The sequence below is a fragment of the Etheostoma spectabile genome, chromosome 22, assembly GCF_008692095.1.
Source record: "Etheostoma spectabile isolate EspeVRDwgs_2016 chromosome 22, UIUC_Espe_1.0, whole genome shotgun sequence".
Lineage (NCBI taxonomy): Eukaryota > Metazoa > Chordata > Actinopteri > Perciformes > Percidae > Etheostoma > Etheostoma spectabile.
Window position 1 is genome coordinate 19,210,911 of NC_045754.1, and position 12,960 is coordinate 19,223,870.

Genomic DNA, 12,960 nt, shown 5'->3' on the forward strand with positions numbered 1-12,960 from the left:
ATTTCATGTTATTGACAACTTAACAGTTGCCCTACTAAGTATAGGTGTTCATTGTCCTAATTTGTGCATGTTGTTTATATTCCATCACCCTTTGCTTTCAGTATCATTAACACACATAAAGCACTTAGAATGGCTTAAGATTCCCCATGTGTGCCACAGTAACTAGTCTTTCAGAATGATTATTTCTCACCTGTCCTTGTTGTGTCCTTGACCAGGTGGCATCGTGTGGCCATCAGTGTGGAGAAGAAGACGGTCACCATCATTGTAGACTGTAAGAAGAAGATCATCAAGCCTCTCCTCAGGAGTGACCATGGTTCGATCCACACAAATGGCATTACCGTGTTTGGCACCAGGATCCTTGATGAAGAGGTTTTCCAGGTAAAACTTTCAGTGTGTTGAACATGAACATTGTGATTGCATTGCTTAAGCTGCATGTCGCTGCCACTGCTAGGTTTCTTAGTGCCATATTAATCAGTAATGGTGTAGCAATCATCTAGAACTGAAAATTCCCCAAAAGATTGTGGTGTTGTATTAACTGTGTCCAGATTTAAACGTTGCTCAAAAGTGCTACGCCTAAGGAGGTTTTAGTCAATGTCCCATTGAGGCAACACTAGACCCCTTCAATGCTGCCATTAAGGAATGTAGAGATGATAAAAACCAGGGCAGATCTGGAGGTGTTCAGTTCTTCAGATTTTTTTTTGTTTATAGGAATTTCACGTTGATATTGTACATGTATCTCAAATATTGGAGGCTTTTCATCTAGGCGTATTTTAAAGTATTTTTGCTGTTTGGGCAGCCTTTAAAAATCACAATCAAGCACTACTTCAATAGCTTTAATACAGACAAAAAAATAAGGAATCAAATCAATAAGGGGACTCAAAGGTTGAGGTTATCATTGACAAGCAATGCTTTGAACCATTCTACAGTTACCTGTTGAATGGTTCAGTTGAATTTCGTAAAAAGTCTGTGGCTGTTCTTTCTATTTCATTATTTGCTTTTACTGTATTAAGTATTTTTTATCAAAGTGAAATCATACCTGTGGAAACTAATACTGGCCTTACACCTTCAAGCATTCTTACTGTCATTTCCAAGGTCAGAAAAAAATCATGAGAGTTTTGCTAGAGTTATGGTGTACTCCCGGTACCTCGATCGTTCGATGTAAAGTGGTCATAAAACACAGCCCGATCTGTCTGAAGTCAGTCTTTTTCTGATCCTGACGTTTTGATAAAATCAAACATGTTAATTATTATTGTATATTTTTGGTCTTGGCTCATGCAAATTTCTTCTATTATTTCCACCAGGAGCAGAATGGGCTATAATCTCAAAAATAATCTAGATGTTGTCTTGCAAATAGTGACCCTGCAAGTTTCCCAGTCTTTGAAAAATCTTATAGTATGCAATGAAAAAAGTCTAACTTCTGACACATTGTCTTTAAATGTGAGAGGGTTTCAGACTTAAAGTCTTTTCAAAGTAGCATAGTGTATGGTAGACATAAGACACAAGGACTTGTGATATTGTGATTTCGATGACTGTGAAAAGATAGTTTCTCTCTCTCCTGACAAGCTCATCCACACAAGCTGGACAGCAGATGTCTATCGACCTAAAACCCCCAGCAGACACTACACCAACTGTAAATGGATGGTGATACAATGGCTTCTAGGCTAAGTTGTATGATATTTATAGTCTTCCTTACCTGGTGACTGGATTTTGTGATATTTGGTGATATCTGAAAGCCAGGTCAAAGCGGCTGAACTTGGCCACCTTTGTTCATCATTATAGCTTGTTTGTTTGTGTTTTTTGGCAAAGCACACATTGGATCTCAGTCAACTCCTCAGACTTATCAGGTCTGTTGTTTAAACTCCTCTTTACCTTGTAATTAGAGACGTTTAGTGCCATGGGAGATTTGCATGTAAAAGGTTTACCAAAAAATAGGTGGCCTGGTTGAAATGTTCTCTTGGATGACTTTTAACCAGATGGTTTGAATTGACTTGAAGTGAATTGGTGAAATGTCCCACCAATGAATGGATTTCTAACTTGATTAGATTAATTGCAGCCATGATAGTATTGTATGAATTGACATGATAAGTGTACTAAACTGAGCTGGAGTTTTTTAATTCCCACAGCAGGTGTCTTGTTACTGCTAAGTGGTACAATAGCAGTAATGTTATTACTTGTTGAAATGAATAAAACATATTAGATGGAAAAAAGATTGTGATTCTGTCATGTAAGCACATGTTACTTGTCTGTAGAGAAGAAAGACTGCTGCTTTTAAGTAAGTTGCTTGTAAGGTTTAAGTTGCCAAGGATGTGTCCACTTGCAGAGACCATTTTTTCAAGGATTAAATCAGTGCCAATTATTCATTAGCTCTTCCATCTAGTATGTGGTAAATACTGAAGTAAATCTGAACTCCTTTTAACTGAGCCATTGTTGTTGTCATTATTGCACATTTGTCACTAAAGCAATGCATTTTGGAAACATTGCTATACTTGTGATTGTTACTGAAACTATACCAAAGATGCAGCTGTTAATGCCTTTCTGGTGTAAAAAAATAAAAGGTTTAAAGATTTTTTTTAGCATTGGCGTTTTGACTAAGCCTTACAAATTTTTGTTCTGCTGGGGGTCCCTTCATGGGTTTTACAATTGTCGTGGGTTGCGATTATCTTTTCTTTTTTTATTTGCTGCCGAAAAAGTTATTAAAAGAAGTGTGCCCCTTGGGGCGCCCCCCGTGGTCCCTTTGTTCTTTCCTCCCCTGCTGTTTCGTCCCCCCCCAAACCTTTGTTCTGTTTTTTTTGTGTCGGTGTTTTTTCCGACATGAGCCCCTTGCACCTTCTTTGAGAAACCAAGCAAAAGCGGCTGATAGGACACTTTTTTGCAAAAAGCCCGTTTTCCCCAAAATTTTTCTAAACCAACATTTTTGGGGAAAATTTTTGGGGATTTGGTAGGGCAGGAAGGCGGCGGCCCACTTTTTTGGGATCCCCTTTTCAGCAACAAGGCAACCCCGGCTTTCCCCCCAAAACAGAAAACAAAAAACCAAGTAAAAAACCCGTTAAAAACCCCAAGCTAAACCCATGAACCCCGTTAAAAACGGCCCCAAAAACCCAAAAGAAAAATTTACAGCCCCCAAAAAATTTAAAAAAATGATTTCTTTAAAAAAAGGCTCAAAAAGGGGTCAGCCTTTTTGAAAAAAGGTAGGCGGATTTACTTTTTCGGGGTTTTTCCAGTAGAGGGCGAAACCAAAAAGCTGCTTCACCCTTTTATCTGACTTGGGGACAGAAAGCGACCTGCCCCAGACCCCGGGGTTTGGGGGGTTCTGTGTAGTGCAACCCCCTTTTTTGGCCCTCCCGTTGTGATTTAAACTCAAGGTCTTAAAACTTTTTTGAACCCCAGGGCCTGTAAAGATTCAACTGGGTGGGGACCAGTTCCTTTTTTTGGGAGGACTCGAGCGCGCTTTTGCGCGAGGTCGATTGATTTTTTAGGAGCCGGGCCCCCCGTTCGTGAAAAGTCCCTGAAGAAAAAGGCGGGAAAATTTTTTCCTCTTTTGCCAAAGTTTTCCCTTGATAACTTGGGGTTAAGGCTGACTTGAAATTGTCTTAAATTTGGGCGGAAAAGTCGGGTCCCGACTCACCAAGCTGGTTTGCGGGTTTTTAACAGTTTTAACTGGCGCGCTTTAATTTTCCTCTTTTTTTCCCAAAAACAAACTCATTTTTCCCCCCCTTTTTTTTCGAAAGTTCGGCACACCCCCGTTTTTGTTCTGATTTGTCTTTTTTTGTTGGCTATACCCCCTGGCGTGGTTGTAATTTGGTGGCGCCCGCAAACCAGGGTTTTTTTTTTTTTTCTCCAAATCTGACCCATGGGCGGAAAAACAGAAAGGCCCCCAGAAGGGCCTTCCTCCGCACGCTTTTTTTCGTCAAATTCCCCTTGCCCAAATAATCCATTTTTGGTAGGTCCCGTTTAGCTGGCCAGAACCCAAACCATTTTCCAATGGGCGATTATTCTGCCCCTGTCGCCCCGGATCATTACGTTGGGGAAATTTTGCCTATCTGTTAAGGTGGGCAAAACCCCCTTTGAAAAGGGCCGTTATCGTGGGGGTGGGAAACATGAAAGGTACAAAACGGTTTTGTCAAGGGGTTTTGGGTTTTTGGGGCTCTTTTTCTGTTTTCAAAAACGGGGGTTTTTATTTGGCCCAAGTGGCCCTTTGCTTGGCTGGGTTGTTCTTTTTTAAAGTGGTTATTTCTTTTTTTGGGCTGTGGGAAAGTCTGGGAGATGTGCCCCCAACTTTCAAACAAACAATTGGAACATTTTTAAAAAGCCTTGGAAACCCCCAACAGGTCAGGCAAGGAAATTTCCTTTTGTATGGTTGAGGGAAGGGGCAGGTTTTTTTGGGCTGACAGTAAACAAAACCCTTGAATGGGTGCCGGTTTTTACAACAAAAGGGGGCAAATCAGCACCTTGGTGAAAAATTTTGGGCTTGTAAGGAGGGTTTTTTCCCCCTTCCCCCCCCCCCAAAAGCCAAATTTTTGCTAGAAATGAAAAAAAACCCCATTGTTAAAAAACGAAGCCTTCCTTTTAGGATTATTGGCCAGGATTTTTTTTCCCACCTCGTTCCCCCAAACCCTTCCCTTTTTTTCCCTGTTCTCACCAGTAGGAAATTTCCCATGGAGATCTTTCTTAAACAGATACAACTTTGACCTTAGTGGGAGCAAGGGACAATAACATTGAAATGTACAGTTGAAATATCACAAGCCATGATGATGCCCAGAGAGGGCGGGTGGGAAGAAAGCTGTAAAAGTGTCCTGGTTTTTTTCAGTGTTTTACCTTTTTTTGTTTATTTTTGTTGGAACTTTGGGCACAGAGATAGTCCCTTTAAAAAAAAACCGGAAATGATTGAGAGGGCAATCAGCACCAAACCCTTGGGAAAAGGTCAGCCCTTTTGGAACAATAAAGTCAGAGGGGCCCTTATGGGGGGGGGCTCCGTAATGCGGTAAACAATTTAAAAAAACAAAATCGCTTTTTTGCCCCCCTTTCCCGGGGGGCTGTCACAGAAGTTAAAATCCCCCGCAATGATTAAAATAAAATTTAAATGCAATAATAGACAGCAGTTCAGGAAGTCATCAATGAAGGTTGCACAATATTAGGGGCCCGTAATTTTTAGAAAAATCGCTTGAGGGGAAAATCTTAATTAAAGGCAACATTTTCAAAAAAAACAAATTTCCAAAACATATTTGCGTACAGTGAAGAGATTAAAAAAAAAGGCGACTCCACCCCTTTTTTATTTACCTATTCCACCCTTTAAAAATGAATGGGGGGGGCTGACCGGAGAACAGCCGCGTGTTTTTGGGTTTAACCCGGGTTTGTTAAAAACTAAAAAATCTAGATTGGCTAGTAAATAAACATTTATTAAAATGATTTTTCCCGCCAAAAAACCGCGTTTTTGTAGGTAGGTTTGTGTGTTTTTATTTTTGGGGGCGCTTTTGACGAGGAATGGGCTAAATTTTCTAAATTTGCAGTTTTAAATGCTTTTCCCTTTTTTTCCCATCTAACAACAGAAATTGAGGAAGAATTAACCACAGGGCCCCGGTTTTGAAAAAAGTCTTTTTACTAGTCCTGAGCCCAAAGGCCCCGGAATACAATGGGGTTGCCAGATTTTTTACCAAGCGTCCCATCATTGGGGGGAAGGGGGTTTTTTGAAATCTGGTAGTGGTGCTTGGCGTTTTTTCTTTTTCCCCGGGGTTTAGCCAGGGGGTAGGGGAAGGGGTGCATAAATTTATGGGGGAAAAAAAAGGGAAAAAGGGGTTGTGGAGAATCGAGGACAGCGATGAACCCAAAGGTTTGGGGTTGGGAAGGGTTTAGGGGGGGCGGGGGAAGAGGGGATGGAGGTTGTGCTTGCTTCTGGCTCCATGGAAATCTTTTTCCAGGGGGGGCTGTTTTGGGCACTGCCGCCCTTTTTTGGTTTTTTTTGTTTTGGACCTTGGCAGAGGGAGAGAGGTGCGAGAAAGTAAAGCAGATTAGAGGGGAAAGCTTACCCTTGGCTTTTAAGGAACACGCTTAAAAAGTGTCTGCCTCCCAAAAATTTTTTAAAGTCAAGAACTTTAGAGAGTGGGGGACATTTAGTTGAAAAAATTTTGTTTTTCCAAAAGTCGCTGTCTTATCTCCTCTTCGACTGACGGTAAGGACCCCGATAAAAAAATTTGGCTTAGGGGGGGACGTTCAAACATTCCCCAAAGTCCCGTTCACAATTTAACGTTGCTTTTCAACTCATTTGACCCTATACAAAAATGTTTTTCACGTTGGGGTGCTGCCCCGTACTGGGGTTTTTTGGGCAGCGGGGCACCTGTCTTTTTGGGGAAAAAATATTTTTGGTGTTTTTTTGTTTTTTTAAAACTTTTACAGAAAATCACCCCCAAAAAGGGGGTTTAGGCCCAGTTGTTTCTTTTTACTTTTGAATTTCTCTCATCCCCTTTCCCCGCTGTGTGGGGGGACCCCGTCCCGGTCATCAATGACTTCCGGTCTTTCACAGAGGGGAAATCGTTTTCCGTTGCCCAAAGGTTGTTGGGGGGGCTTTTTTGTTATTTTCCCCTTTTTTGCTGGGCCCCCTGTGTCCTATAGGTACAGGGGGGTTTAAGAGGGGGCCTGCCCCGAGAAATGAGGCCGCCCGGGCATATCACAACCTCGGGCGCGTGCCCGGGCCCCTTAGTCGTCCTCCTTTCCAGGAAATGATTTTCTCTTAGGGTTTGCACCCGACGAGTTCCCCGGGGGACCCCACTTGTTATTTTTTACCCGTTCCCCCCTCCCCGTTTCTTGATCTTGTTTGGGGCTAATAGCCGGGGTTAGCATCTCGTCCTTTTTATGGGGCCCTGGGAAAGGGGGTCTTTTTCCAAAGATCTAATTCCCCGTTCACTTCAGAAGGGAACTGGTTTCCCGAAAAATTTTGAAGGGTTTGTAATCTTCTCGGAAAGGGGGCATCTTGCAATTCTTTTCTACAACACTTTTAGGAAGGCTTGGCATTTGGGAGGCCCGTCAGCAGAAAAAATTTTAAAAATGGGAATAGCCTCTATGTTACAAAAAAAGTATATCCAGGTTTTTAAGTGTCCAAGGCCCCTGCTCATGTTTCTCGAGGGGAAAACACGTTTTCACAAAAAATCAGCAAAAAATATGCAAGCAGAACAGGGAAAACAGAAAGCGTTGCACGTAAGAAGCAGGAACAAAAATATCATGATTTAACTTTGGCTTTTCGAAACAGTTTTATCAGAGGGGGTGTGGCATGGGGTCAGGGAGATGTCAATTGCAGACAAATTATTTCCTGACCCCAAAGGGCTTCTTGGTGGGAAGAAACCAAAAAGAAAGGCTGTTGGGGGGGGTGTTTGCTTGGGAGAGGGCTGGTTTTTTTAATGGGGGAAAGGAATGACTAGTCATATTTGATGCCAAGTTTGAAGGGTGATGCGCACTTGTTTTTTAAGCCTATTTCTTTGGCATACCTTTCTCGCACGGGGTCCCAATGATTTAATCTTTTTTCTTGCACCCTTTGCATTGTTGTCGATAGTGCTATCTAAGGGAAAGGAGGTTTTCTCAAAAAAAGTTTAAAAAAGTTTTTTAAGCCTTTTAGTTCGTAATTTTATCACAATTTTTTTGACCTTAATTAGAAATTGTTTTTATTCCGATTTTAGCAGGATGATGCTGATATTTAATTTTAGGCTGACTGAGATTACTGTCATATTACTCAAGAAAGAATAGCTAGAGACAGGATTTCTTGGGTGCAAAGCTTTATAAGCAGATTTGCTTTCATTTGTCCTGTAAGCTTCGATTGGATTTATGAGAGGGCACTGAAACCAGAATTTGTATGAAACAGTGTGTCCAGTCAGAGGTAGGCCGGTGGATGTGGCTGAAAATATGAGCCATAAGTCAGTTAACAGGGTCTTGTCTGTGTGGGTTTTGGAACAGGTCTCCTGTCTGTTCTCTGTCCATGCTCTCCTCAGGGATCCACAGGGCCCGATGCATGCTGGTATATACAAGGGAAGTAAATTCCTTGGCCTTCTGCATTCAAGCCGGTGATTATAATGAGAAATGTTGCACGTTAGCAGATTCTCTTTCTGACCTCTTCTTGTTATTTTAGTTAGTCACTATATGTGATTTGATAACAATTTAACTTATGTGTAAGAAAATTAGAGGAATGTGAGAAACACTTGGACTAGCTTATAGCAGTGGCTATTTATTTACAGTTTACTCCCCTTTATACCACAGTGGTAATTTTGGATTGCCAGAGATAGATTGATAATTTATTCAGTAATAATAAAACATTTGCTCCCTTATTCAAACCCTAACATTTGTTTTCACAAGCTGACCCACGTTTTTCATAAACGTCTATTCATGCCATACCTGCCCCAGGTTGGAAGCGACCACCGTTGCAAAGGGATCTGGTTTAGATGAATGGGAGTCTTTCATTGCCCCGTCAGGCCTTCCTCATTTCCTCACCCCCCCTTCTCTCGCATACTCTCCCCTGCTCACCACCTCCTTCTCCCTCTCCACCCTCCCCACCTTGAGGCCTCCCTACCGTGCCAAAGTCATAAGACTGTCTATTCATGCCTCGCTGACATTACCTGTCTGAATCGTGCACACTAAATATACATACCTGCCTATTCCCTTTATTTTTGGGTAGCAAACGCTCAACAGTGCTCAATGTGTCTTACCATAAGGACTAGATAGGGCTGAGGTGGTCTATGTCTCAATGTCACACCACCAGTATTGCCAGAAGATGCATCTTGTTTAAAATTAACATAATGGTTTGTGTTGGATAGTTTGTTTTAGCGAGTCTGCTAGCCTTGATAGTATTCTCAGAAGCATCACTAAGGAGGGGCATTCTTTGTTTTGCCTGTTTCAGATTGATTATAAGATTCCAGATTTATTTTTTTTCAACTGCCAAAGAATTATATATAGCACATAACAATACAGCTACTTTGTAACTCTTTAAACTGTTTAAATGAGCTATTCTCTGTACTTCTTTTAATGCCATGTTTTGGAGAGTTGATCCTCCAACTGTTCAGTGTGAAAACTCTTTTGGGCTTTTCTTTCTGTCTCTTTTATTTCTTCTCTCTTCTCAGAGAAACTGTACTGTATAGGCTGAAAGGAAGTGACTAATTGTTGTATGGGGCTGTTTAATTGCAGTTAGCAATGGTTAGACTAAAGGTATGTTGCCCTGGGCAAAGGTATGTCAAAGGACCAATGGTGACAACTACTTGTGTTTTGATTTGGCCAGTGATGGCCTGCACTAGCCTTGCAATTACAATATGTGCTTTGGATTTTAGTAGAGAAAAGACAAAAGAGTCATCACAACAAAACTAAACCGTGCTGTATTCTGACCATTGAAAACATGGAGGTTGTATTCATGCAGCTCCTCTGTGGGAACTCTGTTATTGTGCACGACTGAAACCTTTGACCTCCTCCATGTGTATTTATGTCCCATGGTGCCTTTTGGACAGGATGAGGTCAAGGTGAATAATACTTTTAGAAAAAGATGGTTTTATTTCTCTGTCCCTGTTTGCACTGCATTACAGAGAGAAATAGTATCTAGATCCTGACTATGCCAAACTGAGAGTAACTGCTTTAAAAGGACTGAACACAATGTAAGAAAGAAAGCCAGTGTTAATTAAATGCACAATGAAAGAATTTAATTCACAAATTTCAGATGTGTTAGTAGTGATGTAGTTTACACTACATACTGTATAGTTCTGAACAGACACCACAGAGTCAAAGCAGCTCTCAGACAAGAGAAATCCACCAGTTCTCCAGTCATAAACATAGAGTTTCAGAAATCTCAAATAAAAAATCACATAGTTTGTAGGGTTGTGCAATTAAACTAAATTTTGATTGCAATTAGGATTTTGGCTCTTAATGATCCCAAAAACAGAGTAATCTAGAAAAACTCTTATTTTGTCTTGAAATTTCTGCCCTCCAATTTTATTACATTATCACCTGATAGTAAGAATTATTATTATAATTATAATTTAAATGTTTTTCAAAGGGTAATGATGCTTTAAATGCTCCTTAAGCTCCACTTAAGGATATAACAGGTATGAACTAGTAAATGGATTTTGGAAGCCTCAGCTGTTGGTGTTGACCCGGCTTCTCTCTTTCAGCCTCTCTTTTCTCGTTGACCTCTGACACGGTAGTCATCAACACACAGCCTCGTGGCCTGTTTCTGTGCTGTGCTGTAGACAGGAAGGGCATATTTTGGAGCTCTGGCTTTGCTCCAAGTTGCCAGGGGCTTTTATCTCAGCAGTCCACAATGGAAGACAGGCCCAGAGCCTCATCATAACTCTCCCCAGGTGTTTCCCAGCAAAAAACGTCTTTTACCATCCCAGCTGCTCTCTCTTAATCCCTGCCTGTCTGTCTCTGGATCCCTAGTAGTGTTTCCCTCCTGAGTTGACATCAGTTTCTTACTTCCCTTGTCTCGGCTTTGTGAGTTGGCTCTTGTTTGTTTGGTGAATCAACTCTTATTTTTTTTACTGGAAAGACAGGTTAAAGGAAGAAAGTTGTCTGCAGGAGTATATGTTAAAATGATTAACTTATTCATTTGTTGTTCTTCAGCGTTTGCATGTTTTTAATCTTAGACTTAGTGCTTTCATACTAACACCTAGAGTAGCCTATATGTTTATCCCATCTTTTCTTGTTTCCATGTATATGTATTATTGAATTGGTCTGTCATGAAACAGTCAAAAGTCTCCTACTTGCACTGATGTGGTCCAGAGGTTGAACACCATGTCCCCACAGCCTGTTTGTTTGCAGACGGGTGGCTCTCAGACATGGACTTATTAGCGTTGACTCCAGGCAGGGTTCAAGCATTCACTGTTGGTCTTAGGGTGACACATGAGGTAATACATGTCAACTTGACTCAGTGATAGGCTTGATCTAATTTTCTGTGTTGAGCTTGAGCCTTCCCAAACACACATACAGTACACACGACACACGCTCAGCTGAGGTCTTTCCAGACTTGGCACCTAGGTTTAATGCTTTCCTATGCCCCTTTGGCAGGTCAGTTTTGTCTTTTCATGGTCAGTATAGTAAATGTTTTTAAAAGCCAACACTGACATTAATTGATATTATCAGGAGAGGTGCACAATTCTTCTTACAACTCGGATACCAAAGATTTAAAGAGGAACTACAGTGGGGGAAATAAGTATTTGACCCCTTGCTGATTTTGCAGGTTTGCCCACTTACAAAGAATGCAACGATCTATAATTTTAATCATATGTACATTCTAACAGTGAAAGACAGAATCACAAAGAAAATTCCAGAAAATCACATCATATGAATTTATGAAAATTGATAACCATCTGATAAGGAAAAACAAGTATTTGACCCCCTACCAAACAGCAAGTATTCTGGCTCCTACAAGCCAGTTAGTCTTTCTTTGAGACACAGCCCCAATCCCAACCAATTATCTACATCAAATACACCTGCCTCACCTCGTTACCTGTATAAAAGACACCTGTCAACACCCAAACAACCAGCATCCAACATCACCACCATGGGCAAGACCAAAGAGCTTTCTACGGACATCAGGGACAAGATTGTAGATCTGCACAAGGCTGGGATGGGCTACAAGAGAATCGGAAAGCAACTTGGAGAGAAAAGATCAACTGTCGGTGCAGTTATCAGGAAATGGAAGAAGCACCACACCACCGCCAACCTCCCTCGGTCTGGGCCTCCACACAAGATCTCGCCTTGTGGGTTGTCCCTGATCATGCGAACGGTGAGGAATCATCCCAAAACCACAAGGGGGGAACTGATGAATCAACTGAAGGCAGCTGGGGCCACAGTTACAAAAGAAACGGTTGGTAACACACTACGCCGTCATGGATTGAAATCCTGCAGCGCACGTAAGGTCCCCCTGCTCAAGAAGAAACATGTACAGGCCCGCATGAAGTTTGCCATTCACCACCTGGACGACTCAGAAGAGGCCTGGAAGAAGGTGATGTGGTCAGATGAGACCAAAATAGAACTTTTTGGCCTCAACTCAACTCGTCGTGTTTGGAGGGCAAAGAACACAGAGTACAACCCAAAGAACACCATCCCCACCGTCAAGCATGGTGGTGGCAACATCATGCTTTGGGGGTGCTTTTCAGCCAAGGGGACGGGACAACTCCATCGTATTGAGGGGAGGATGGACGGGGCCATGTATCGTGGAATTCTGGACCAACATCTCCTTCCCTCAGTGAGAGAGCTGAAGATGGGTCGAGGATGGGTGTTTCAGCACGACAACGACCCTAAGCACACCGCCAAAGCAACAAAAGAGTGGCTGAAGAAGAAGCACATCAAGGTTCTGGAGTGGCCTAGCCAGTCTCCAGACCTGAATCCAATTGAAAATCTTTGGAGGGAGCTTAAAATTCGAGTTGCCAGGCGACAACCTCGGAACCTGAATGATTTGGAGGCTGTCTGCAGGGAGGAGTGGGCCAACATCCCTGCCGAAATGTGCACAAACCTTGTCACCAACTATAAAAACCGTTTGACATCTGTGCTGGCCAATAATGGCTTTTCTACAAAATATTAACATGCTGTTTGTCCAGGGGGTCAAATACTTGTTTTTCCTCATCAGATGGTTATCAATTTTAATAAATTCATATGATGTGATTTTCTGGAATTTTCTTTGGGATTCTGTCTTTCACTGTTAGAACGTACATATGATTAAAATTATTGATTGTTGCAGTCTTTGTAAGTGGGCAAACCTGCAAAATCAGCAAGGGGTCAAATACTTATTTCTCCCACTGTATACCCATTTTCACAATTCCTACATGTTATTCCTATTGTCTAACAATTTAGTGAACCTGAGCAACTCTCTCACAAAGGTAAAAAGTAGAGTGCTAAAACTCAAATGTGTGATGTAATCAAGTATACAGTGTGAACTGCTCAATTGACAGTGAATTTATAAAAACATTTTAGATAACAGAGAGTGCCCAGGAGTATGTT

General features: G+C 41.7%; 1 protein-coding gene across 8 annotated transcripts in view; it reads left to right on the top strand.

Annotated features, from left to right (window-relative positions):
* col11a1a (collagen, type XI, alpha 1a) overlaps positions 1–12,960 on the top strand; it is a 95,894-nt gene that overhangs the window by 8,804 nt on the left and 74,130 nt on the right. For all 8 annotated transcript variants that reach the window (XM_032503774.1, XM_032503781.1, XM_032503775.1 and 5 more), the window contains exon 4: positions 216–378. In XM_032503774.1, coding sequence (XP_032359665.1) covers positions 216–378 — 163 coding nt within the window. The remainder of the gene's footprint in view (positions 1–215; positions 379–12,960) is intronic.